At 43.5% G+C, this 27482-nt stretch overlaps 1 protein-coding gene across 1 annotated transcript; it reads left to right on the top strand.

Moving 5' to 3' along the window:
• Nucleotides 1-1247: 1247 nt before the first annotated feature.
• Nucleotides 1248-7171, top strand: LOC132832555 (uncharacterized). The gene is made up of 3 exons (XM_060850646.1): nucleotides 1248-1700; nucleotides 3879-4157; nucleotides 5967-7171. The coding sequence occupies exons 1-3, from the start codon at nucleotides 1248-1250 to the stop codon at nucleotides 5988-5990; spliced, it is 756 nt and encodes a 251-aa protein (XP_060706629.1). The 3' UTR covers nucleotides 5991-7171.
• Nucleotides 7172-27482: the final 20311 nt, after the last annotated feature.

Raw genomic sequence — 27482 nt, 5'->3', positions numbered from 1 at the left:
TCCGGAGAGAATTCCAGGATTTTGACCTAACCACACTCAATGTACAGCGATATAGTTCCAAGTCAAAATGGTGAGTGGCCTGGTGGTGGTGTTGCTCGCATATACCTGAATTAGTGCGAGGTGTTTTTTTAGTGTTTCAAAGGGTTTAATGATTGATTTCCGAGTATTTTGGTAGCCACGGTGATTTCTTTGATGGCAACTTGATACAGAGGTAGCTTTCTGAATGAATGGAGGGTTTATTTGTTTATTAAGAGAATTTACGAACAGATGTAGGAAGAATGGTCCATTCGGCCCATCAAGGTTCAATGAGATTGTGGTTGATCTGATTATCTTCAGTCCCACTTTCCTGCGTTTTACCTACAGCTCTTGAATCTCCAGGTCTGGAGGTGCTGGTGTTGGACTGGGGTGGACAAAATCAAAAATCACACAACAGTAGATTTTAGTCCAACAGGTTTATATGGAAGCATTAGCTTTCAGAACTCTGCTCCTTCATCAGGTGGTTGTGGAGTATAAGATCATAAGAGACATAATTTATAGCAAAAGTTTACAGTGCGATGTACAAGTGACATTTTAATTTGCTCAAAAACTGCATGAATCCATCTAAGATTCTGTAAATTCGTTTTATGGATTAGAAACAGCCTGAACATTGAAGCACAAACGATCTCACACAGGGCACCTCACATCTTAATTGCATTATCTGTGTCAAAATGACACCACTTGTTAAAGTTCACTTGAGAATGTAACTTTAAAAGAGTTCGGTGATTTACATATGAAAGAACTGAAACCAACATGGTCATTCTAAAAGATGAGAAACTTAACAAACAATCCAGGTATTTTTCAATATATAATTTCAGTTGCATCACACCGTAAACATTTGCTATAAATTCTGTGTCTTACGATCTTATAGTCCACAAGTGATGAAGGAGCAGCACTCCAAATGCTAGTGCTTTCAAATAAACCTGTTGGACTATAACCTGGTATTGTGATTTTTAAAATGATCCTCCAGACTGTCTGAAAGCCCTCACAGACGGTCCAGAATTGGCTTATTCCACAGTCTTTCTGATACTCTCGGGGTTAATAGAATAAACAGATGAAAACGATTCACCACATTTTATGTAAATCAGCTTTTCAAGAACTCTCTCAGAGGGCGTTTACCAAGTGTGTGACAAGATCCAAACCTCTGGCAATACACTTTTATTACCATTTAGTCTTTCTGTCAGTTGGGTGTTGTTCGTATTGTTGACAACATGGCCTGGAGGTCGACCATCATAAACAAATTCAAACACTTAATGGACAGTGACTCAGGTCTACTTCAGATCTTTGGTAACACAGTGCTCTCTCTATTCCTTCATGGATTTGAAACCCTAATGGAAAAGGAGATAGACTGTCCCTATGATCAAAAATCAAATGACAAATACATCTTTGTGACATTCATCACCCCTGTAATTGTGTTGTTTCTCATTTGTTTCCTGCTTCAAAGAAACTTATTGAAACGATATTGTGAGCACAAGCTGTGCTGCTCATCTGTCACTTTGGTGTTAAAAGCATCAACTCCAGCAACAATATGGATTGTTCTACTCTTCCTGGATGGCGATTACTATGCCTGCTCAAATCTAATTGGGAAAAATGGAACTGTGTGCAGATCTAAATGCAGTGAGAAACCCTGTGCAACTCTACAAGATTTCTGCATTAAATCACAAGTAAGTAATTTCTTAAAATGTTTCCTGCCATGTGTAATTCAAGCTTGTTCTACTATTCAATTGCAAAACAGCAAACTCCAAATACCTGCCTCTGCCTCATATCTCAGAATGCTTTATGTATCGATCAATCGTAATGTTTAATTTAACATTTCCCTTATCCATACAGAATTCCAAACTTTTATTACCCTTCCTGTAAAAGTATTTTAATTTTACTCCTGAGAAATCCAGCTATAAATTATCTTAGTCCTAGATGCCCCAGTCAGCAGACGTGCAGTTACCTACATTGTCATGAAAACAATAATCAAATCACCACTCAGTCTTGTAGGTTCCACGGGACTCAAATCTAGGCCAGAAGAAAGTGTAAAATTACTTTCATTAAAGCAGCAGGTCAGATGCATCAATTAATCAGAAGACATTTCATAACTGACCACGAGACTTCAGTGGGAATTAGAGGGAGGATGATAAAATAGCTGTTCACGAAGAACTCTAAAGAACACTTGTCTGTGAGAAAATGCAATAACCATATAGGATTCTATGGCTTGAGGTGTGAGTTTAGGTATGAGGAGATGGCTGAATGAAATGACAGAGCAGAATGTGCAACATGCAAGAATTGGAGGAACAGAGAATTCAGGAGAGATATGGGACTAGAGGACCTGAAGGATTGGGACTGGAGAAACAGTCATTGGCAAAAGAACCATAAAGTAGAATAAATTATGCATGGCCTTTCTGACATAGAATGCATCACCTAAAACAGAATGGTAAATTCTGGAATTGAACAGTTGATGCTATATTTCAAAAAAGGTTGTCCAAGTCTTGGTGAGGGTGCAAAGGAAATTCATCAGAGTGGGACAACAATAGCGTACAGAGTTGAGTAGCTTTTATTTGTCATTTCTCCCATATACAGCTGATACAGTAAAAACGAGGCAGCGTCCCTCCAGGACCAAGGGTGCTAATATGGACAGCACAAACTACAGAATCGTGCATGGCATAAAGTGCATAAGATGCATAAAACACGCAAGTTACGGTGTAATAGAAGAATGATGAAAAATAAGCATTTTTCTAGCAGCAATTTGAAGTTGTGCCAAGAATTCTAGATGGGTAAGAGCCCCAGCATACAGTGTTAAGGAACCTGTTGGCTTGGGGAAGAAACTGTTGCACAATCTGGCTGTGACAGACCGAATGCTCTGGTATCTTCTGCCAAACAGCAGGAGGAGGAAGAGCTTGAGTGAGGGGCAGGTCTTACACAATGCTGTTAGCCTTTCGGATGCTGCGTGTGGAGTAAATGTCCGTAATGAAGGGAGGAAAGACCCCAATGATCTTCTCAGCCGTCCTCACTATCCGTTGTAGGGTCTTATGATCCGAGACGGTGCAATTCCTGAACCAGGCAGTGATGCAGCAGCTCAGAATACTCTCCCAATGAACCCTGGATGAGGAAGTTCAATTGTAGGAGAGGATTGAGAATCAGAGAACGGCACATTTTAGAACAGAGAAGGTGAAAGATCGTGGTATTCAAAATCATAGCATGTTTGATAGAGCTGATAAGGAGAAAATGATGCCACAGGTGAAAGGAAGAGCAATCAGAGTTAAGATAATTGGCAAAAGAACCAAAAGGTTGAATAAATTATGCATGGTTTTTCAGACATGGAATATATCACCTAAAAAGATGATGGAAGCAAATGTAAAATAATACAATTTCCAGTTGAAAATTTGGATAACCACTAGAATGCATGAATCAGGATAAAGTTGTGAGTAAACGACACTGAGCGTAGTCTCAGAATTGTGTCGGCTTAAGACTGAGATGGAGAGGAATTTTCACTCAGAGGGTTGTGAGCCTTTGGAACTCATCGCCACAGAGAGCTGTGTCCTTGTGTATGTTTCATGTTGATATAGATTGATTGTTGATCAGTAGGGGAGTCAAGAGTTATGGGGAAAAGAATGTGTGGAGCGTGGAATTAGCTAAAATCCTATTGAATGATGAAGCTGACCTGAGGAGCTGAATGACCCACTCTTCTTCCTATTTCATATGGTGTTCTGGTTCGGACTATTGAGATAGCTCGTTTAAAGAGGTGAACAGGCATGATGGGCTGTCTGATTGTTCTCTGTGTGCTGCTTGCATTGTATGATTCAAAGGATTATTGTTTAATTTAATTCCTTATTTCTCTATTCTCACCATAACAGGTCATCGGTGGCATAATATTGGTCGTATTTTTGGTTATACTTTCACTTGTCCACTATCTTCGTTGCAAACGTAGTGACCAGATAAATGTCTATCAGTTGGAGTATGATTACATGCGTGAAAAGGAGGAGGGAAATCTGATGAGGGACAAATTGAAAAGGAAAGCGCTTGAAATCGCAAACACCCAAAGTGAAGAGATTATGTCAGAGATGTTCAACACAACTCCAACTGCCTCTGAGCATCAAACTCGACACAGTGAAAGTATTCCACTGAATGAAAGAGTAAGTATTATGCAAGGGAATACTCACCAACATGAAAAGAATAATTCTAATAGGTGCTGCGTGTGGAAAACAAGACCGAGATCTTTGCCCAGAAAACCTTGGGAAACAGCAAACACGACATGATTCCAGATTTCCATCCATCCAGGCTTCTAGTTAGTTTTCCAGAGACATGCTGACAGAGGTTAATGATGCTGTCAGCCTGCCATTACTGGGTTGCCGGGATGGGCAGCTCAATCCATCCCCTGACAATGTTTGCTCATCCAAGCCCAGTGTATAGAATTCACATGAGTCAGTGAAATTACGAACCATGGGGTAACCCCAGTCCCAAATGCAGAACAAAAAAAGAAGTAAATCACTTGGTACTATGCTTGGTGCTGAAAAAAAAATCTTTTTTGGAAACTCTAGGTGCCACGATTTAAAGTGAATTAAATCTCCACTTCTTTAATAATTGAATGAAAATCTGTCACTCTAACTGAGGGAAAGAACACAGACTCCAGGTGCCAGAGCTAATTGGTTGAGGTGTGGTCTGCTGTCATTACCACTGACAGCACCTTCCAAGCTCCTGACCTCTGCCAGTTAGAGGGACAAGAGCATCATCACTATCTATGCGTTCCCTTCCACACCACACACCATCATAGCTTGGATCGTTTGGTGCTGTATCAAAATTGTGGAATTACCATTGCTGACAACATTCAGTCAAAATCATAGAAGTCCCTCCAAACTGCATCATGGCTACAATTTACAACCCAGCAATTGTAGGAGCTCACTGCAACCTTCTCAAGGACAGTGAGGAATGGGCAGTCATTGCTGGCTTAGCGAGTGATCCACCCATCCCATGAATATATTTTACAAAGTTTAAAAAGCCATCTGTGTTTTGCAACTTAAATACGATTCATTGACCTGTAGCTCCAAGGTTTTCTTTATTGAAGCTGAGACTATTATGAATACTTGACTGAGTCCCAAAACCTGAAAAATCATTTATCTCACTGAGGCGCATGGTTGACGGTTTGATTGACAGTCTTAAGAAGTTATTAAATGATTGTTTTTGATATAGTTGGCATGATAGAAGTTAATATACTTTTATAAGAGGGATTGAAATATTTCTGAATGACATATTTCAAGGAGCATTTCTTCAGGAGCTGTGTTTTAATTAGAATATTAATAAATTGTTTAATGTATTAAATTATTTTGGCACCCATATGAAAGACATAGCTATTGAGATCTATCCAATGTGGACTCTGAGTAAATGGTTACAGAGAACACAAGGTAAGTGTGAAGGAACCATGCAGAATATGAGAAGGCATGAAAGAATCCGGTTGTGCTACAGAAAGACATGGAAGGAAGATGGAGCATTTGAGGGGGCATGGAGGCTTGTAGGATTATGTTAAGACATGTGGAATATAGGAGAAGATGGGATCACTAGGGATATGTGGGTGGGTTATGGAAGGGCTAGGTTAAGGAATATTTGAGGATCTGCCATTCATCATTAAAACCAGGCTCAATGTCTGAATGGAGCCATTCTAGATGGTCAGCTTGGTTATCTGTCTTCCCCATTGCAACCTCAGATCTGCCTCTAAAGGCAGTGGACACAACTCCAGCTCATTCCCCTGCCTCCACAGAATGTAGTGGGCCAATTAAAGATGGTGGTTAATGACAGTCGATAATAGGTTTCTGCCCAGAATGTGCAGTTCTGCATTATCAGTGCATGGATATTGATTGTGTTTCTGAAAATGAAATCAAGGAATCTTCTGAATTCTCTGTTCTAGAGTTTTAAAGTTCATGTTTTTAGCTGTGATTGTGTGTTCCCAGCAGCAAGAAAGCTCTGAAGGATAATTCACAACACCCCGGGGCAGCCAACAGAATGGACTCTATGATGAACAGTGTTGAGAGTGTGGCGCTGGAAAAGCACTGCCGGTCAGGCAGCATCCGAGGAGCAGGAGAATCAACATTTCCGGCATAAGGCCTTCATCAGGAATGATGAACAGGCCCATCACAAATTAACATCTCAGTTAACAATTTGTAAATGATCGATTTCCAATTCTATTCTGTGTGAAGGCAGGAGGATCCAAAGCAAGAGCTCCTTTATGTCCAATCATTTCCCGAAGACTGTGTTATACGTATATTGAAAGTGGGCATTAAAAAACCTTATAATCAGTGAAAACAATCAACCAAGATTTTTCTGTACCCCAGCTGCAGGGAATAGAGGAGCAAGTTTGCCAGTAAATTATCGAGAGGTGCAAGCATTTTAGAATACTTATAATGATGGATTGTAATTACCTGAATATAGATGGGATACATAATATTGAGGGCAGAGTGGGGCAGCATGTGTAGAAGAGAATGTTTGCGTATGACAGGTGACTTAAATCTGTCAAGGTGCTGAAACAAGGACGCCGGTGTGACTATTGTATGCGTGTTGTTTTGGGACGGCGAACAGGGTGTCTATACCAGTCATCAAGCATTTATCTACTATTTTCCAGCTCTTAGTCCTTAGCTTTGCATGCTCAATCGTTCATCTAAACATTTTGAAAATGTTGTGATAATCTCTGGCACTACCATTCTTTGAGACATTTCCAGGTACCAAACACCCCTGGGTGAAAAATACATTCTTCTTAGGTCCACTATAAACCTCCTAGCCCTTACTTTAAATGTATATTCCCCAGGGATTGATTTTTTTCTGAAAAGTAAATTTATTTTGACCCTATCTACACCACACATTAACTCTGTACACCTCAACAGCCACTCTCTCATTGGCGAGAGATGAGTGCTGAGAGTTTATCCTGAGGGTCAACATGCCCCAGGCAAGGGGAAAGGCTGAAAAGGGGAGTCTCTCATAGTAACTTCAGTTGGTGCAGGAATTGAACCCATGATATTGGTATCACTGCATTACAATCCAGCAGTTAAGCCAACTGACATCCTTCAATTCAATGTGCCAGGAGTGGGTTTTGGTGATGATACAAATGCTGTTTTACTTTTCATTTAATAAAGAAGTGTTTTGTAATGGAATTGAACTTCAAATGTGTTTAAAATTCTTTTATATTATATAACTTGGTATATTCTGTTTTATCTTCATCTATTTTGCTAATAAACTTTTGTTTCATTATGAAGACAAACGCTGCAGCACTGTGTGTTTCTGTTTCAGTGAGAGATCACTTTGTTAAAAATCAGAGGGGCATACAGCACAGAAGACACCCTTCAGCCCAACACGTCTGCACTGACAAAAAACTACTCCAACTCTGCTATACACCGGCTTTCCAGCACTTGGCCCAGAACCTTGCCTGTTATGACATTTCAACGTTCATCCAAGTACTTTTTACAGGTTGCGTGGTCTTGCATTTTGGTGAAACAAAGCAAGGGCAGAACTTACACAATTCATGTTTGGACCCAGAGTAATGTTGTAGAATAAAGAGACCCAGGGGCAGGCAGCTAATTCTTTGAAACTTGTGTCACAAGTGGACATGGTGGTTAAGAAGGTGTTTAGCAGGCTTGCTGACAGCGCTCAGAGCTTTAAGTATAGCAATTGGGACATCATATGGAGGTTGCATAGGATGTTGGTGAGGGCTCTTCTGAGATCCTGTGCGCAGTTCTGGTCACCCTGTTATAGGAAGGCCATTAGTAAACTGGAGAGAGACCTGAAAAGATTTGCCAGGATGCTTCCAGGACTGGAATTATAAAGTTAGGCTGGAATAGGCTAGGACTGGAGGGTGCTGTCGAGGAAAGAGGCCTTGGAGTGAGGGTTCATTGTTCCTTGAAAGTGGAATCACAGGTAGACAGGGGAGTGAAGCAGGCGTTTGGTACACTTGCCTTTATTGGTCAGTGGATTGAGCATAAGAGTTGGGAGGACATGTTGGGGCTGAACAGGACCTTGGTTTGGCCAAATTTGGAATACAGCATTCAACTCTGGCCTCCCTGCTATAAGAAAGATGTTGTGGAATTTGAAATGATTTACAAGGATGTCACCAGAGTTGAAAGTAGAGAGAGGCTGAAGAGGCTGGGGTTACTTTGCCTGGAGTGTTGGAAGCTGAGGAGTGACCCTATAGACATTTCCAGATACCAAACACCCTCTGAGTGAAAAACCATATTCTCTGGAGATCCACTGTAAATGTCCAAGCCCTTTATGAACTGGAGGTTAATAAAATTGTGAGGTGCATGGATAGGATGACTAGACAAGGTCTTTTCCCTGGAATGGGGGAGTTCAAAGTTAGAGGCCATAGGTTTAGGGTGAAAGAGGAAAGATTTAAAAGGGACCTAAGGTGCAACTTTGTCATGCAAAGGGTGGTGCATGTATGGAATGAACTGCAAGGGGAAGTGGTGGAGGCTGGTACAATTACAGCATTTAAAAGGCATCTGGATGGCTATATGAATAGGAAGGATTTAGAAGAATATGGGCCAGGTGCTGGTAAATGGGACCACATTAATTTCGGACTTCAACTCGGCATGAATGAGTTACATCTTTTCTATGTCCACTCTATCCAGACCTTTCTTTATTAGGTTGGTTTCAATGGAATCTCCCCAGCATCCTTCTGTGCTCCATTGTGTTAATGCTCAGTGTCCTCAACTGCTTTTCAGATGACAAGCCCTTCATCCCCAGGATCGTGCTTGTAAACCTTCTGTGTACCTCTTCCAAGGCCAATACATTCTTCCTGAGATACGGAGCCCAAAACTGATCCCTGTGTTCCGAATGCAATCTGACTAGAGCATGATAGAGCCTCAGCAGTACATTCCTGCTCTAGGATTCTAGTCCTTGCAAAATGAATGCCAACTTTGCATTTTCCGTCCTAACTGCCAACTGAATCTGTGTGTTAACCTTCAGAGAATCCTGAACCAGAACAGTTAAGCCTCTTTGTGTTTCAGATTTCTGAAGCCATTCCGCATTTGCAAAGGAGTCTACACCTCTACCCTTCCTATCAAGGTTATGGACCAGGCCTGACTCCTCAAGCTATCTTTAAGCATGTAGCCTCGAGCGTAACTTTGCGATTTATTTTTGGTAAGTGTACAGTGAATATTCCCGGAGTGAATTAGCTGATCCAACTGCCAAGATTCAATCAACCAGAATTTGTTCACAAAACTACAGAATGAAACACAAAGAACAGAAAATTTATCCTCCCCCGAGAATCTGACAGACTATCCCGACATAACTATACTGTTCTGAACAAGGACCTCTGCAGAATTTCACGAACCATTGACTACAATCCTGAAAAAAACCCCTCTATCCGCACTCTCTGCCTTCTGCCAGTCAGCCAATCCTCTATCTATGCCAGTACATTGCCCCTGGCACCATGGGCAGATCCCTTGGCACAAAGAGTAAAAATGAAACGAACCAGGACTTACAGGCTTGATGTTAGCGAGAGAGACTTGCCCCTGAAACCTTTCTTCACACACATTGCTGCTGTATTGAATCAAAATAACTCTAATCTAAACAAAGGCTAGCTACACAGTTAGCTGGCCACTCTCCTTTGATTACACTGGATTTGTTTCTAAGACATGAAAGTCTCAGGCCAGAGGCATTATCTGCCACTTACTCCCTCTCTGGAAAGAAAAACCCAAGGGCATAGTAACCTTGTAAAAAGACCAACATTGTGACACCTAAATGCACAACCTCACACTTGTCCACAATGTTTTCCGTCTCCGATGTCTTTGCCTACTCTCTCTCTCTCTGCCTTCTGCAGCTTGGCCATCTCAACAGCCATCTGTCCCTCCATCCATCCTCGTGACATCTGCAAACTTAGCAAGCTCAATTCCTCCATCCAGCACATTAATGTGTCACATGAATAGTTGTTAACAGTGACCTCTGCAGAGCTTCACCACCAACTGGCTGCCAGACTGAAAAAGACCCCTTTGTCTGCACTCTCTGCCTTCTGACAATCAACCAATGCTCTATCCAGGCCAGTACATTGCCCCGACGCCATGGACTCTTATTTTATTTAGCAGCACCTTGTCAAAGGCTTTCTGGACATCCATTTGTTTTTAGTAAGTGTATAGTGAGTACTCCGAGTGAATTAGTTGATCCAACTGCCAAATTTAAATCAAACAGAATGTAATCACAAAATTATGGAATTAACCATAAAGAACAGAAAATAGAATACCAGATAACTTATCCTACCCCAAAAACTCAACAGACTATCCCTATAATGATGCTGTTCCAAACGAGGACCTCTTGACTGCCACCCTGATCATGTCTATTGACTCTCCTTTGTTTAAACTGCTCAATAGCTCCAATAAAAATTCTGACAGAACTGTCAGGCATGACCCTACTCCTTGACGAAATCATGTTGACTCAGCCCTTTTTTATCAAGCACTTCCAAGTACTCTGTAATCTCATTCTTCACAATGGAATCTAAAATCTTACCTACGACCAAGGTCAGGCTAATCAGCCTCTCGTTTCCTTGTGAGGCCTCCCTCCTTTCATAAACAGGTGTGTTACATGTCCTCTGGGAACCTTCCTGATTCCAGAGATTCATTAAAGGTCATCACCAATACCTTTACAATCTCCTCAGCTATCTTCTTCTGAACCCCGAGGTGTTGTGCATTTGGCCTGGGTGATTAAGTCACCTCTCAGCTTCGCCAGCGCCTTCTCCTTAGTCCAGGTTCCTAATCTCACCTCTGCTCCCTGACTCTCTTGAAGTTGTCTTATGCTGCTGGTGTCTTCCACCATGAAGACTGATAAAAAGTCCCTCCTCAGTTCCTTGACCATTCCTTATTTTTCTGTTTCACAATGTCCACTCTTGCCTCTTCTCACCTTTTAGTTATCTTAAAACTCTTGCAATCTTCTTTTATAATACTAGTTAGCTTCCCGCATATTTCATCTTCTCCCCCTTGTTGCTACTTTGCCTATTCTCTAAAGGCTTGGTTTCGCTGGCTTCCCATTGATCTACACCATATTGCAAGCTTTTTCTCCTGCTTTTATGTGGTTCCTGAGTTCACTTGTCAGCCATTATTGCCTCATCCTTCTCTTTGTAAGTTCCTTCTTCCTTCTGATCAATTTCTCCTCTGCCTCTGAAATGACTCCAGAACCTCCTGTCACTGCTACCTGCCTCCTTGCGTGCTAAACTCCCCTTCCATTCAACTCTGGCCAACTCCTCCCTCACATCTCTGTAGTTCCCTTTCCTCAACTATAATGCCATTACATCAGATTGCAGCTTCTAGCTCTCAAACTGCAGGGTGAGTTCTATCAGCAAACGGTCATACGTGGACTTTACTAAGGCATTTAACAAGGTTCTTCATGGGAAACTGGCTAGCAAGGCTAGATCTTATGGAATACAAGGAGAACTTTGGAGTCATTTGACTTGAAGGTAGAAGACAGAGGGTGGTGGTAGAAGGTTGGTTTTCAGACTGGAGGGCTATGAGCAGTGGAGTGTCACAAGGATCGGTGCTGGGTCCACCAATTTTCGTCATTATATAAATGATTTAGGTGTGAACGTAGGAGGTATAGTTAGTACGTTTGCAGATGTATTAGAGTCATAGAGTCATAGAGATGTAGAGCATGGAAACAAACCTTTCGGTCCAACCCGTCCATGCCGACAAGATATCCCAACCCAACCTAGTGCCACCTGCCAGCACCTGGCCCATCTCTCCAAACCCTTCCTATTCATATACTCATCCAAATGTCTCTTAAATGTTGCAATTGTTCCAGCCTCCACCACACCCTCTGGCAGCTCATTCCATACACGTACCATCCTCTGCGTGAAAAAATTGCCCCTTAGGTCTCTTTTATATCTTTCCCCTCTCATCCTAAACCCATGCCCTCTAGTTCTGGATCCCTGACCCCAGAGAAAAGACTATTTACCCTATCTATGCCCCTCATAATTTTATAAACCTCCATAAGGTCACCCCTCAGCCTCCGATGCTACAGGGAAAACAGCCCCAGCCTGTTCAGCCTCTCCCTGTAGCTCAGATCCTCCAACCCTGGCAACATCCTTGTAAATCTCTTCTGAACCCTTTCAAGTTTCATAACATCTTTCCGATAGGAAGGAGACCAGAAGTGCACGCAACATTCCAACAGTGGCCTAATCAATGTCCTGTACAGCCGCAACATGACCTCCCAACTCCAGTACTCAATACTCTGACCAATAAAGGAAAGCATACCAAACGCCTTCTTCACTATCCTATCTACCTGCGACTCCACTTTCAAGGAGCTATGAACCTGCACTCCAAGGTCTCTTTGTTCATTCCTAGGACCTTACCATTAAGTGTATAAGTCCTGCGAAGATTTGCTTACCCAAAATGCAGCACCTCGCATTTATCTGAATTAAACTCAATTTGCCACTTCTCAGCCCATTGTCCCATCTGGTCCAGATCCTGTTGTAATCTGAGGTAACCCTCTTCGCTGTCCACTACACCTCCAATTTTGGTGTGGTTAACTCAAAGTACAACAGGATCTGAATTGGATGGGCCAAATGGGCTGAGGAGTGGCAGATGGTGTTTAACTTAGATAAACTGGAGGTGCTACATTTTGGAAACGTGAATCAGAGCAGGACTTATAATTTTAATGGTCAGGTCCTGGGGAGTGTTGCTGAACAAAGAGAACTTGGAAGTGGAGGTTCATATTTCCTTGCATGTGGAGCTGATATGTGAAATGTCAACTCTGTTGCTCCTCGGATGTTGCCTGACCGGCTGTGCTTTTCCAGCACCATACTTTTCAAGCCCAAGAGGGAACAGGCAATTCTGGATTTAGTAACGTGTGCTGGGGTTGACTTGATTAGACCCCTAGGGGGAGCAGTGTCATAGATTCACAAAGATGCACAGCACAGAAACAGATCCATTGGTCCAACTCGTCCATGCCAACCAGATATCAAAACTTAATCTTTTCCTTTCGCCAGCACCATAGCCCCCTAAACCGTCCCTGGTCAGATACCCATCCAGACACCTTTTAAATGCAGTAACTGTATCAGCCTCCACCACTTCCTCTGGCAGCTCATTCTATATACATACCACCCTCTGCGCGAAAACATAGCCCCTTAGGTCCCTTTTATATCTTTCCCCTCTCACCCTAAATCTATGCCCTCTAGTTCTGGACTCTCCCACCCCAAACAGAAGACTTTGTCTATTTATAATATCCATACCACTTATGATTTTATAAACTTCTAAGGTCTCCTTTAGCCTCCGATGCTCCAGGGAAAACAGCCCCAGCCTATTCTGCCTCTTCCTAAAGCTCAGATCCTCCAACCCTGGCAACTTCCTTGTAAATCTTTTCAGAATCTTTTCAAGTTACACAACATCTTTCCGATAGGAAGGAGACCAGAATTGCATGCAATATTCCAAAAGTGGCCTAACCAATGTCCAGTACAGCCACAACTTGACCTCCCAAGTCCTGTACTCAATACTCTGACCAATAAAGGAAAGCATACCAAACGCCTTCTTCACTATCCTATCTATCAGTGACTCTCTTTGAAGGAGTTAGGAACCTGCACTCCAAGATCTCTTTGTTCAGCAACACTCCCGAGGACCTTACCATTAAGTGCATAAGTTATGATTTGCTTTTCCAAAATGCAGCACCTCGCCTTTATCTAAATTAAACTGCATTTGCCATTCCTCAGCCAAATAGCCCATTTGATCAAGATCCCATTGTAATCTAAGGTAACCTTCTTCACTGTCCACTACACCTCCAATTTTGGTGTTATCTGCAAACTTACTAACTATAAATGGGACTTAAGGGGAAACTTTTCCACACAGAGAGTGGTGCTTGTGTGGAATGAGCTGCTGGAAGAGGTGGTGGAGGCTGGTACAACTACACCATTTAAAAGGCATCTAGATGGGTATATGAACAGGAAGGGTTTCGAGGGATATGGGCCAAGTGCTGGCAAACAGGACTACATCAGGTTGGGATGTCTGGTTAGTAACTATACTTCCCATGTTCACATCCAACTCATTTATGAAAATGGTCCTTTAGCTTGTGACCTGCAAATATATCCCCTATTTATCTTCAGTCTGAAAGTAACTAATAGTCCACAGTCAAATTAGTCGCTATTACCAACAATTCTTCATCTGTAATGTTACTCTTGTTTTGGGCTTTAATTTGTCCTGTTACAAAGAAACCTTACAACTATGAGACAAACAAAATCAAGTAAAAACACCTCTTCCTCTCTGCACCAAATTCCCATGTTGCTTCCAAATTCCCTGAACTATATCCTCACTCAGGCTGTGTCTCAATCCGGATATGATCTCTCCTTCCTGACAAAGCTTATTTAAATGTGTAAACACTTGGAAGTTGAACCACAGCTGAAGTAAAGCATCCGGTTCTGGGGACTGGACTTTAGGAATGAAGTTGAGACAAAATAACTCCCAAGAACGGTTCCAGGGATGAGATACAGTGGAGAAGTTAGGATTGTTTCCCTTCGAGAAGAGAAGGCTAAGAGGAGAGTGGGAAGAAGGTGCAGGGCTACAGGAAAAGTCAGGGGAAAGTGTTATGAAGATGTGGATGTACTGTACCTTCAAGAGAGTTAAAAGCTAGCAGAACTACCTGACAGCACCAAGTGTTCTGAACAAGATATAATGTAACAATTCGTCAAACAACTCAGTTAACTGGCTGCCTGAAGACAACAAAACAAATTCAAATTAGGCCAATCAGGTTAAATTATACCCTGAAAAATGCCAAACTCAAATCCAGTTTGAATTTAGTACATTGAGAATCTTAGAAGCCAATGACATAATCCTTTGCTTTGGGAGTATGAGACCAGGAAAAATTGAACAGGTTGGGGGTGGGGGGGTGGCGGAGAACTGCCAAGCCACCAGCATGTACAGACTGCCTTAAAAATAGCCCTCTTAAAGGTCGACTTTTCGATCTGTGACCTGTGAAACATAGTCCCTAAGAAGAAGACAGAGAAGATATAAAGAAAAGATTTGACATCTAGCTGGATTTGAAATTTGAATTTTGGTAAATCCTGATCGGTGAGGGGGGTTAAAGGACTAATATTATTGAAGGGAAAGTAAAATATAGATTAGAGAAAGGAATTTAAAACTAAACCTAACTGAATCGAGATTTGTGTAGAGTCTAGTTTCATTCCTGTTGAACATAACTATATCTGAAGAATGATTTGGAGATGCTGGTGTTGGACTGGGGTGTACAACGTTAAAAATAAAACAACACCACTTATAGTCCAACAGGTTTAATTGGAAGCACACTAGCTTTCGGAGCGACGCTCCTTCATCAGGTAGTTGCATTTCTGTTAAAGGGACTCTAATTGAGTGAACGATTCATCCCTGTGCCCTGACTCTGACTGAGTGCGATTATATTTCTGTAATACTCAACTCTACCTGAGATAGAGTTTCATTTCTGTGGAGTCATAGAGTCATTCAGCACGGAAACAGACCCTTGGGTCCAGCCAGTCCCTGCTGAACATAACCCCAAACTAAACTAATCCCACCCACCTCCTCCTGGCCCATCTCCCTCCAAACCTTTCCCACTCCGGTACTTGTCCAAATGTCTTTTAACTGTAATCCTGCCCACACCCACCACTTGTCAGGAAGTTTATACCACATGCAAACCACTCTCTGTGTAAAACATTTGCCTCTCATGTCTTTTTTAATCTCGCTCCTCTCACCTTAAAAATGTGACCTTGAGTCTTGAAATCTCCCATCTTAGGGAAAAGTCACCCACCATTCAGCTTATCTGTACCCCTCATCATTTTATAAACCTCTATAAGGTCACCACTTAACCTCCTACATTCCAATGAAAAAAGTCCCAGTTTACCCAGCATTTCTTTATAACTCTAACCTTCTATACCTGCCAACATCCTGGCAAACCTCTTCTGAACCATTTCCAACTTAATAATATCCTTCCTAAAAATGAGCAACCAACGCTACACACAGCACTCTAGAAGAGGTCTCACCAGTGATGTATACACTTGGCAGGCTCACCCTGAATCCTATGTGACCTAACGTTACTAATTAGTCCACCATGTAGAACCTTGTCAAAGGCTTTACTAAAATCTAAGTTAACAACGTCTCACACTCTGCAGTCATCAATTTTCTTGCTAACTTCATCAAAATATATACCCCGACTCTAACTGAGATATACTTTCATTTCTGTAAACGTTGACTCTGACTCTGGATAAACTTGTGAAGCTTGACTCTTACTGAGACACAGTTACAGTGTCACAGACACTTGGGATCCTGGCATTGATTGGACTTTTGCACTTCTGATTTCTCTCACCTGAATTGTGAAGAACCATGCATAGAAACATAGAAATTAGGTGCAGGAGTAGACCATTCGGCCCTTTGAACCTGCACCACCATTCAATATAATCATGGCTGATCATGTAATCTCAGTATCCCCCTCCTGCTTTGTCTCCATGCCCCTTGTTCTCTCCAGCTCCCTCTTGAATATATCTAATAAACTGGATCCAATTGCTTCCTGTGGGAGAGAATACCACAGATTCACAACTCTCTGGATAAATAATGTCTTCCTCACCTCAGTCCTGAATGGGTGAGCCCTTATTCTATGACTATGACTCTTGTTCTGGACTTGTCCAATGTCGGGAACCTTCTTCTCGCATCCATCCAGTCCAGTCCCATCAGGATTTTATATGTTTCTATGAAATTCCCCCTCACTCTTTTAAATTCCAGTGAATGCGAGCCCAGTTGATCCAGTCAATCCTTATCTTGCTAGGAATCAGTCTGATGGACCTTGCTGGACTCTCACGAAAGCAAGAACGTATTGGGAATACTAGAGGTTATTAAGGTGGACAAATCCCCAGGACCAGATGGGATCTATCCCAGGTTGCTGATAGAGGCAAGAGAGGAAATAGCTGGGGCCCTGACAGATATCTTTGTGGCATCCTTAAATACAGGTGAGTTGCTGGAGGACTGGAAGGTTGCTCATGTTGTCCCCCTGTACAAGAAGGGTAGTAGGGATATTCCGGGTAACTACAGACCAGTGAGCCTGACGTCGGTGGTGGGAATGTTGCTGGAGAGGGTACTGAGAGATAGGATCTATTTATATTTGGAAGGGAATGAGCTTATTGGTGATGGGCAACATGGTTTCGTGTGGGGGGAGATCGTGCCTTACCAACATGATAGAGTTCTTCAAGGAAGTGACCAAGTTGTTAGATGAAGGAAGGGCTGTTGATGTCATCTCCATGGACCTTAGTAAGGCATTTGATCAGGTTCCCCATGATAGACTAATGGAGAAAGTGAAGTCACATGGTGTGCAGGGTGTTCTAGCTCGGTGGATAAAGAACTGATTGAGCAACAGGAGACAGAGAGGAGTAGTTGAAGGGAGTTTCGCAAAATGGAGAAAGGTGACCAGTGGTGTTCCACAGGGGTCAGTATTGGGGCCACTGTTGTTTGTGGTATACATAAATCATTTGGAGGAGGGCACTGTTGGTATCATCAGCAAATTTGTAGATGACACGAAGATTGGTGGAGTGGCAGAAAGCAGAAGGGACTGTCAGAGAATACAGGAGGATATACATAGACTGGAGAGTTGGGCAGAGAAGTGGTAGATGGATTTCAATCCAGACAAATGTGAGGTGATACATTTAGGAAAGACTAATTCGAGAGCAAATTATACAATGAACGGAAGAGCCTTGGGCAAAGTTGATGGGCAGAGAGATCTGGGAGTGCAGGTCCATTGTACCCTGAAGGTTGCTGCACAGATGGATAGAGTGGTCGAGAAGGCATATAGTATGCTTGCCTTCATTGGACGGGGTATTGAGTATAAGAGCTGGCAAGTCATGTTAACATTGTACAAGACATTGGTTTGGCCGCATTTAGAATACTGTGTATAGTCCTGGTCTCCATATTACCAAAAGGATGTGGACGCTTTGGAGAGGGTGTAGAGAAGGTTTACGAGGATGCTGCCTGCTATGGAAGGTGCGAGTTATGAAGAGAGGTTGAGTAGGCTAGGTTTGTTTTCATTAGAAAAAAGGAGATTGATGGGGAACCTGATTGAGGTTTATAAAATCACGAAGGGTATAGACAGGATGGATAGGGACAAGCTTTTTCCCAGGGTGAAAGACTCAATAACGAGTGGTCATGCTTTTAAGGTGAGAGGTGGAAAGTTTAAGGGAGATACACGTGGCCAAGTACTTCACACAGAGGGTGGTGGGTGTCTGGAACATGTTGCCAGCAGAAGTAGTAGAGGCAGGTACGGTAGCTTCATTTAAGATGCATCTGGACAGATGCATGAGTAGGTGGGGAGCAGAAGGATACAGATGCTTAGGAATTGGGCGACAGGTTGAGGACAATAGATTTGGATCAGCTCAGGTTTGGAGGGCTGAAGGGCCTGTTCCTGCACTGTAAAGTTTCTTTGTTCTTTGTTCCTCAGACTAGGAGACCAAAACTGCACACAATACTCAAGGTGTGGCCTCACCAAGGCCCTGTATAACTGCAGCAAGACATCCTTACTCCGATACTCCAATCCTCTCACAATGAAGGCCAGCACGCCATTACCTTTCCTCACCGCCTGCTGCACCTCCATGCCAAGCTTCAGTGACTGTTCCACCATGACACACCCAGGTCTCATTGCACCTCACCTTTTCCAAAACTGCCACCATTCAGATAATAACAAGCTGCTTCCTGATTATGTGATGACAACGGATAACTCATAGTTATCCACATTATATTGTACTTGCCCACTTAGCCGGTCTGCCCAAGTCACCCTGAAGCCTCTTAGCAACCTCCTCACAGCACACTGCCACCCAGCTTAGTGTCATCTGCAAAATTAGAGATATTGATTTCAAATCCTTCATCCATATAGCTAACATTATTTATTGTCAACAGCTGGGATCCCAGCACTGAACCCTGTGGTACCCCACTCGTCATGGCCTGCCACTCTGAAAAGGAGTTTATTCCAACACACTGCTTCCTGTCTGCCAACCAGTTCAAGTCAATATGTTACTTCTGATACAATGAGCTTTAATTCTGCTTAAAAAGTCTCTTGTGTGGAACCCAGTCGAAAGCCTTTTGAAAATCCAGGTACATAGCATCCACTGATTCACCCTTATCCTCTTCACTGGTCACAGCTTCAAAACAATTCCTAACGGTTTGTCAAGCATGATTTCTTCATTAAATCCATGCTGACTCAAACCAATCTTGTCACCATTTCACAAAAGCTCATTTCTTATGCCCTGAATGATCCATTCCAGTAATTTCCCCACCACTAAAGTCAGGCTAACAGGCCTATAATTCCCCGTTTTCTATCCATCCCTTTTTAAAAAGTGGGGTTACGTGAACTAACCTCCAGTCCATTGGAGTGGGTTGTACATTACTCACCAGTCCCGGGTACCAGGTGAAACAGTTGGCATTTCACCGATGAAAACATCCTTTTACAATTATTTGTGACCCAGTCATTTTTAAAATAATAAATGTTGCAGCTCACCACCACCTGAACAAGGGCAACTAGGGATGGGCAATGAATGCAATGTCACCCTCCACTCCATTTTCTGATCTATCTCCTCTTAAAACCTTTCACTCTCTTCCTCACTTCACAACACTTACAAACTTTGTGGCATTCGCAAAATTCGAAATTATGCCGTGTTCACAAATCTCAAGCTCACTCCTCTTAGATATTGTAAAGGTTGTGGAGAGAGTCCTGTGGTATCTTATCATATCACTTGTTCCAAGCTGAGAAACACAATTGCTCAGCACTACTGGGGTGGCACAGTGGCTCGCACTACTGCCTCACAGCACTGGGGATCTAGGTTCAATTCCAGCCTCAGGCAACTGTCTGTGTGGATTTTACGTGTTCCCCTGTGGCTGTGTGGGCCCACTCTGGGTGTCCTGGCTTCCCCCTACAGTCCAAAGCTGTGCAGCTTAGGTAAACTGGCCATATTAAGTTGCCCATAGTGTTGGAGGTTGGGTGCATTAGTCAACTTACCAACCCAAGCCTGAACGTTGTACAGGTCTGTTGCAAATGGAAACTGGTGGCTCAGTTGTTAGCACTGCTGCCTCACAGTGCCAGGATTCTAGCCTGGCTGTCTGTGTGGAGTTTGCACATTCTCTCCCCGTGTCTGTGTGGGTTTCCTTCGAGTGCTCCAGTTTCCTGCCACAATCCAAAGACGTGCAGGTCAGGTGAACTAAACTGGCCCACGGTGTTCAGGGATGTGTCAGTTCGGTGCATTAGTCAGGGGAAAATGTAGGGGGAGGGGGATGGGGATGGGTTACTGTTCGGAAAGTCGGTGTAGACTTGTTGGGCTGAAGGGCCTGTTTCTACACTGTAGACTTTTATTCCACTCTATAATTCCTGTGACTCGGTCAGTTTGAATTCCATGCTTCAGCTGTGCTTTCTCAGCTGCTCTGACAATCATTTTATCAAACTGTTTTTGGAAGTTGTGCAGAGCTGACCTTTTAACATTGTTTGCAAAAGGAATGCCCCGGCTCTGAACCAGGGCTGGATTGAGATAGCATCACTAACCCAAAATGAAACCGACCATGTAACACAAATGAATAAAACAACCCATTGTTCCTGCAGTAACGCGGTCAGTTAATTCCATGACAAAGGTCACAGAGGGGTGTCCACGGGAGTAACATACCTTACAATTACCAGTCTGTGCAGCAGTGTTTTTCTCTGTAACTGCACATACTGAGCTCCAGAAATCTTTCCTTCTGTTAGATGGGTAAACCCTACCTTGGAATTTTGAATACACTGAACTCATCTCATTTACTCGTCCTGCCTGGGAAAGGGACCTTCAGGGGAAGTAGAACATAGCTAAACATGTAGTCACACAATGTTTCATTATCATACCCACAATATGTGCACAATCTCACACCTCACACAAACTCAGACACATTGTGGTCAGTGTTTCGTGAGTAGACTGGGTTGCAAACTTAACAAATTTTCCATTAGCTCAGAGACTGTGAGGTCGGTGCTGTATTTGCACCCTGCAGTGGGGTGTTTACAACAGCGGAAGAGAACATGAAGCAACTGGCCTGTCAGGCTTTGATAAGAAGAGCGAGCAATTCCCGCAAACTGCAGTTTCATTTTTGCTGAGAGCCACTACTGTTTCGTTTTGAGTCAGTGGTGCTGTATCAATTCAGTCCTGGCTCAGAGACTGGGTGATCGTGATACAAAAAAATGTTAATCTACTCATCTTCCAAAAACAGTTTGATAAAATGCTTGTCCGAACAGCTGAGAAAACACAGGCCAAGCATGGATTCGAAACTGACTGAATCACAGGAATTATAGAGTGGAGCTGAATGGTGGAGTTTCTCAGATTGAACAAAGTTATACCATAAGCTATCACAGGAATCTCTCCACGACATTGATTATATCTGAGAGTTTGAGATTTGTGAACTTGGCATAATTTCAAATTTTGCAGACGTCACAAAGTTTGGAAGTGTGGTGAAGTGAGGAGGATAGTGAAAGGTTCCAACAGAAGGTAGATCAGGAGTTGGAGGGGAGGGTGACCTTTCCTTAAATTCATTTATTGGATGAGGTGTCACTGGCTGGGCCCATCTTTCATTGCCCAGAGGGCAGGTAAGCATCAATCATCCTGCTGTGGGTCTGGAGTCACATGTAGGCCAGACTAGGTAAGGATGGCAGCTTCCTTCCTGACATAACTACACAGACACCGATATCCCATCACCAAGTCACCTTTTATTTACTTGTGCACTGTGCACTGGCGTGGCCGGCCAGCTCAAAGTCAGTTGCCTGAACTGAGGAGGTTCTAGTCTCCTGGTTTTCTGTTTGTGCTCTGTGACCCACATACAAAGAGCACTTTCAGCCTACACATGGTACATTTGGCATCCACACAATGCTTTTGGCCCATACAAGGTATTTTCAGCTTACACACGGTAGTTTTGGTCTGCACACAGTGCTTTCGGCCCTACACACAGTGCTTTCGGCCTACACACAGTGCTTTCAGCCTACACATGGTAAATTTGGTCTCCACACGGTGCTTTCAGCCTACATGTGGTGCTTTCAGCCTACATGTGGTACTTTAGGCCTACACGTGGTGCTTTTGGCCTACACATGGTACTTTCAGCCTACACGTGGTGCTTTCGGCCTACACATGGTACTTTAGGCCTACACGTGGTGCTTTCGGCCTACACATGATACTTTCGGCCTACACATGGTACTTTCGGCCTTTACACAGTACTTTAGGCCTACACACGGTGCTGCTTGATGGCAGGCAAAAGCCCACTTTGTCTCCTAGTTTTATGTACATATTTATATATTTTTCCTTTTTTAAGCTGAACACAGCCCCAAATATAAAACAAAAACAAAAACAAAAAAGGAAGGCAATGTCTCAAATCAAGAGAACTTTTCCCGCAGTACAGCCAGCTCAGAGTCACTTCGCAACTGAGGAGATTTTCAAATCTTCTGGTTATATCAGTTCCTTTTTTTAAAGAAATCCCCCACACTATCGCCAAACAGCTCACTTATTCCCCAGCACCCATGTCATGCGTGTGCAGGCGTAGGTCACAGTGAATAAACAACAAATGCAGAACACTTTATTCCTATTCCAACCAACGTTTGCAGTTTGCTCTGAAAGAGAACCATACCAAACTCAAAATGTTAACTCTACTCCTCTCCCCAGAAGCTGCCAGATCTGTTGAGTTTCTCCAGCAACCTCTGCTTTTGTCTCGGGTACCTGGTATTGCTTGGTTCTGTATTCTGATGTCTGGTGTCACATCTCTGGAAGCTGAGGCCACATATCTCCTGCCCATCTTCTGACCGGTGCTTGATGTTTGATGCTTGGTACCCAGTGCATTGCTGACATTTGTTTTATCACATCCATTCAGAGAAACTATTGACACTTTTTCAGGCTTCAACAAGGCAGATCACCTTTATAATCATTGCAAAAACATTGGACATCCTGAATGGATCTTCAGGGATGAAGGAGTACTGAACTCTTGTCCAAATATGGCTTCTCTATTCATCGTATGTTTAGAGATTTTCAGTGAGACCTTGCTCTGCAGCTTTCTGTGCTGCTCTTCTGAATCCACAACGTGTCAAATTCAGTTTGTTTGTCGACATTTTGGTCATAGAATGGTTTAAAGTAAGTGCTGACTGCTGCCTATTTCAAAACCACAAGCTAAGAAAATAACAGCTATCAAAGAGCAGAATATCTTTTTTTTTGTAAATGTGATAAATGAAATTGATTTGAATCTTGGCTTCGACCTAGTCAAGAGTGTTTCTGTAAACTGGGGAATTAAAAAGAGAATGTCTCTGTGAAGTGGAGACAAAGGGGAGAGGGACAGAACTGAGGGTTATTCAGTTAAGTGACTGTGAGCTGGGGAGTGAGTGAAAACAAGGCATTCCAGAGAATGACTGAACTGGGGGATTGAGGGAGGGTGACTGTGAATTGGGGGGTTACAGAGACAGTAGCTATGGGGAACGTGAATGAGAACAGAAGATTAAGAGGAGGATTACTGAGAACTGGGAGTGACCGAGAGAGTAACTATGAACTGGGCTTGAAGGAGAGAGTGGATTGTGGGATATAGGTGAAGTAGTGTTACTTCTGCAATTATAATTACTTATACAAAGTAAATGAACTCACACCAGTGTGTAATTGTTTCAGCCAAGAGCTGAGTCAACAAGAATGGGAACTATGTGGAGGAAATACATAATTGTTTTTTGTATTAGCTAAAAGTGTATGCAAGAATGAAACGGGACTGCAAAACAATGGTAGATATTACAGGTGAATAGATAAGGTGCTGTGAGGGGAGGCAGTTAAGCTAGATACGCCTGTACAAACAGTAGGTATAAACATCTACTTTTCCTACTTTTGCAGAAACACAGGAACACACCCCAATTAAAAGGTCATAGGGATCAGTATGGCTGGCGAACGCACAGATGGAGGGAGTAGATAATGGTGAAGAAAGGATGTACCTCACAATGAGTCACAGCGGGATGTGGTCAAACGGCCCTGTGAGGCCAGAAATAAGCATTTTGTCACAGACAAGGCCGGATAAGGCAAGAGATAAACAGGAGCAATGGGTACCGTTCTTAGGAAAGTGGAGGATGTAAACAGGGAGGAGCAATGGGATAAAAAAAGGAACCAAATTACATAAATATCATGTATTCATTGAATTCAGGGTGTGTTTTGTCCCTGCCTTGTGGACAGTGGACATCACATCAACTTGCAAGTGTGAAATAAATGACACTACTGATTCCGATCTTGTCTCGGACTGAAATTATTAAAGTGAGTGAGTTTTGTTTCTCACAGGATGAACCGGAGTTAAGGGGGGAATGAATATAAGTTTGAAGTTAAAGGAAGATTGTTTATTGCTTAACTTTGGCCCTGCATCAGCAAAGGGTTTGTCATTTAGTCTCCCTTGTCTTCAGATCGGTGGATTAGATTTTTATGAACAAACTTAAAAATCACACATCACCAGGTTATAGTCCAACAGGTTTATTTGGAAGTACTAGCTTTTGGAGCGCTGCTCCTTCATCAGGTGATAGTGGGGCGGGATCATAGGACACAGAATTTAGAGTAAAAGACCACAGTGTCATGCAATTAAAATGCTATATTGTACAAATCGAGATTGCTGTTACATCTTTCATCTTTTAGAAGGGGTTGCAAGTTTCAGTTCATTAGTATGTAAATCCCAGAGGATTTAAGTCATATTCTCGAGATAACTTAAGGTTTTATAAAAAGACAAGGTGACATCTCAGCTCAGAGATAATCTCAAATTATCTCGAAAATATGACTTAAAAGTAATTCTGGGATTTACAGAAGTTCCCTTTTGTTTTAGATTAGATTACTTACAATGTGGAAACAGGCCCTTCGGCCCAACAAGTCCACACCGACCCGCCGAAGCGCAACCCACCCATACCCCTTACCTAACACTACGGGCAATTTAGCATGGCCAATTCACCTGACCCGCACATCTTTGGACTGTTGGGAGGAAACCGGAGCACCCGGAGGAAACCCACGCAGACACGGGGAGAACGTGCAAACTCCACACAGTCAGTCACCTGAGGCGGGAATTGAACCCAGGTCCCTGGCGCTGTGAGGCAGCAGTGCTAACCACTATGCCACCGTGCCGCCCCTACTTTGACGCTTCCCTTTTTGACTTGCTTGTAAAGGATCAGCTCTCTTACATTTCACATTCTGATATGTGGAACAGTCCATCTTCCGCAGCTACACTGGCACCACCTTTTCCTCTGTTATATCGATGACTGTATCGGCGCTACTTCGTGCTCCCATGAGGAGGTTGAACAGTTCATCCACTTTACTAACACTTTCCACCCAACCTCAAATTTATCTGGACCGTCTCGGACTCCTCCCTCCCTTTCCTCGACCTCTCCATTTCTATCTCAGCCGACCGACTCCCACAGCTACCTAGATTACACCTCCTCCACCCTGCCCCCTGTAAAAACACCATCACATATTCCCAGTTCCTTCGCCTCCGCCGCATCTGCTCCCAGGAGGACCAGTTCCAGTACCGAACACCCCAGATGGCCTCCTTCTTCAAGGTCTGCAGACTCCCCCCAGACGTGGTCGACGATGCCCTCCATCACATCTCCTCCACTTACCGCACCTCCGCCCTTGAATCCCGCCCCTCCAATTGCCACCAGGACAGAACCCCACTGGTCCTCACCTACCATCCCACCAAACTCCAGAACATCGGATCATCCTTCATCATTTCTGCCACCTCCAAACAGACCCCACCACCAGGGATATATTTCCCTCCCCTCCCCTATCAGCATTCCGGAAAGACCACTCCCTCCGCAACTCCCTCATCAGGTCCACACCCCCCACCAACCCAACCTCCACTCCCGGCACCTTCCCTTGCAACCGCAAGAAATGCAAAACTGGCACTCACACCTCCTCCCTTACTTCTCTCCAAGGCCCCAAGGGATCCTTCCAAATCCGTCACAAACTCACCTGCACCTCCACACACATCATTTACTGCATCCGCTGCACCCGATGTGGCCTCCTCTACATTGGGGAGACAGGCTGCCGACTTGCAGAACGTTTGAGAGAACACTTCTGGGACACCCGCACAAACCAACCCAACCGCCCCGTGGCTGAGGACTTTAACTGCCCTTCCCACTCCACTAAGGACATGAAGGTCCTAGGCCTCCTCCATTGCCAGACCATAGCAACACGACGGCTGGAGGAAGAGTGCCTCATCTTCTGCCTAAGAACCCTCCAACCACAAGGGATGAATGCAGATTTCTCCAGCTTCCTCATTTCCCCTCTCCCCCACCTTATCTCAGTCCCAACCCTCGGAATCAGCACCGCCTTCTTGACCTGCAACCTTCTTCCCGACCTCTCCGCCCCCACCCCCACTCCGGCCTATCACCCTCACCTTAACCTCCTTCCACCGATCGCATTCCCAACGCCCCTCCCCCAAGTCCCTCCTCCTGACTTTTTATCTTAGCCTGCTTGGCACACCTTCCTCATTCCTGAAGAAGGGCTTATGCCCAAAACATCGATTCTCCTGCTCCTTGGATGCTGCCTGACCTGCTACGTTTTTCCAGCAACACATTTTTCAGCTCTGATCTCCAGTATCTGCAGTCCTCATTTTCTCACAGTTCTGATGAAGTCATGAAGAAGAAACGTTAACCACAGATGTGTTGAGCTTTTCAGCACCTTCTGCTTTTATTGCAAAGTTCCATTGAGTGTAATCTTTGGTTTTTAGATATTTGCAGCTGACCTACTTGCAATAATTGCCGTCTCCTGTTTACTTATCTCGGAGTGATCAGGTACTGCAATTTTAATTTCTGTATAATCTTTTTTCCCCAAGAAACCCAGTTCTAGGTTTCAATTTACATTTTCTGCAGCAAATCAGATGATGTTCTTTTAAAACTGATTGTTTTTGAATGAAGATAAAACTGAAATGAAATTTCCACAGTATATACCCTGTACACAAACCGACACATTGTACAGGGATGGCAATTGCAGTAAAATTTCCACAGTTTGATAGGAGATAAATAATACAGTGCATTGTAAAGAGAGTTGAATGTACCTCCCACAGTCTAATACCTTATAGATGGCGTTACATACAGAGTGGAATATATCTCCCATAGTCTAACAGATTATAGATGGCACTACACAGACAATATTTCTCCCAAAATCTAAAAGACAATGCAGCACATTGTCAGTGAGTGGGCTGTATCTCCAAGAGGGAATTCTGGATGAGTGGTGCTGGAAGAGCACAGCAGTTCAGGCAGTATTCAAGGAGCAGCGAAATCAACGTTTCGGGCAAAAGCCCTTCATCAGGAATAAAGGCAGGGAGCCTGAAGTGTGGAGAGATAAGCTTGGGGAGGGTGGGGGTGGGGAGAAAGTAGCATAGAGTACAATAGGTGAGTGGGGGAGGGGATGAAGGTGATAGGTCAGGGAGGAGAGGGTGGAGTGGATAGGTGGAAAAGGAGCTAGGCAGGTCGGACAAGTCCGGAGAAGTCATGGGGACAGTGCTGAGCTGGAAGTTTGG

This window comes from Hemiscyllium ocellatum, chromosome 35 (genome assembly GCF_020745735.1).
Source record: "Hemiscyllium ocellatum isolate sHemOce1 chromosome 35, sHemOce1.pat.X.cur, whole genome shotgun sequence".
Taxonomy (NCBI): domain Eukaryota; kingdom Metazoa; phylum Chordata; class Chondrichthyes; order Orectolobiformes; family Hemiscylliidae; genus Hemiscyllium; species Hemiscyllium ocellatum.
Note: the sequence above shows the minus strand (reverse complement) of the source record. Positions and strands in the feature narration are given on the sequence as shown.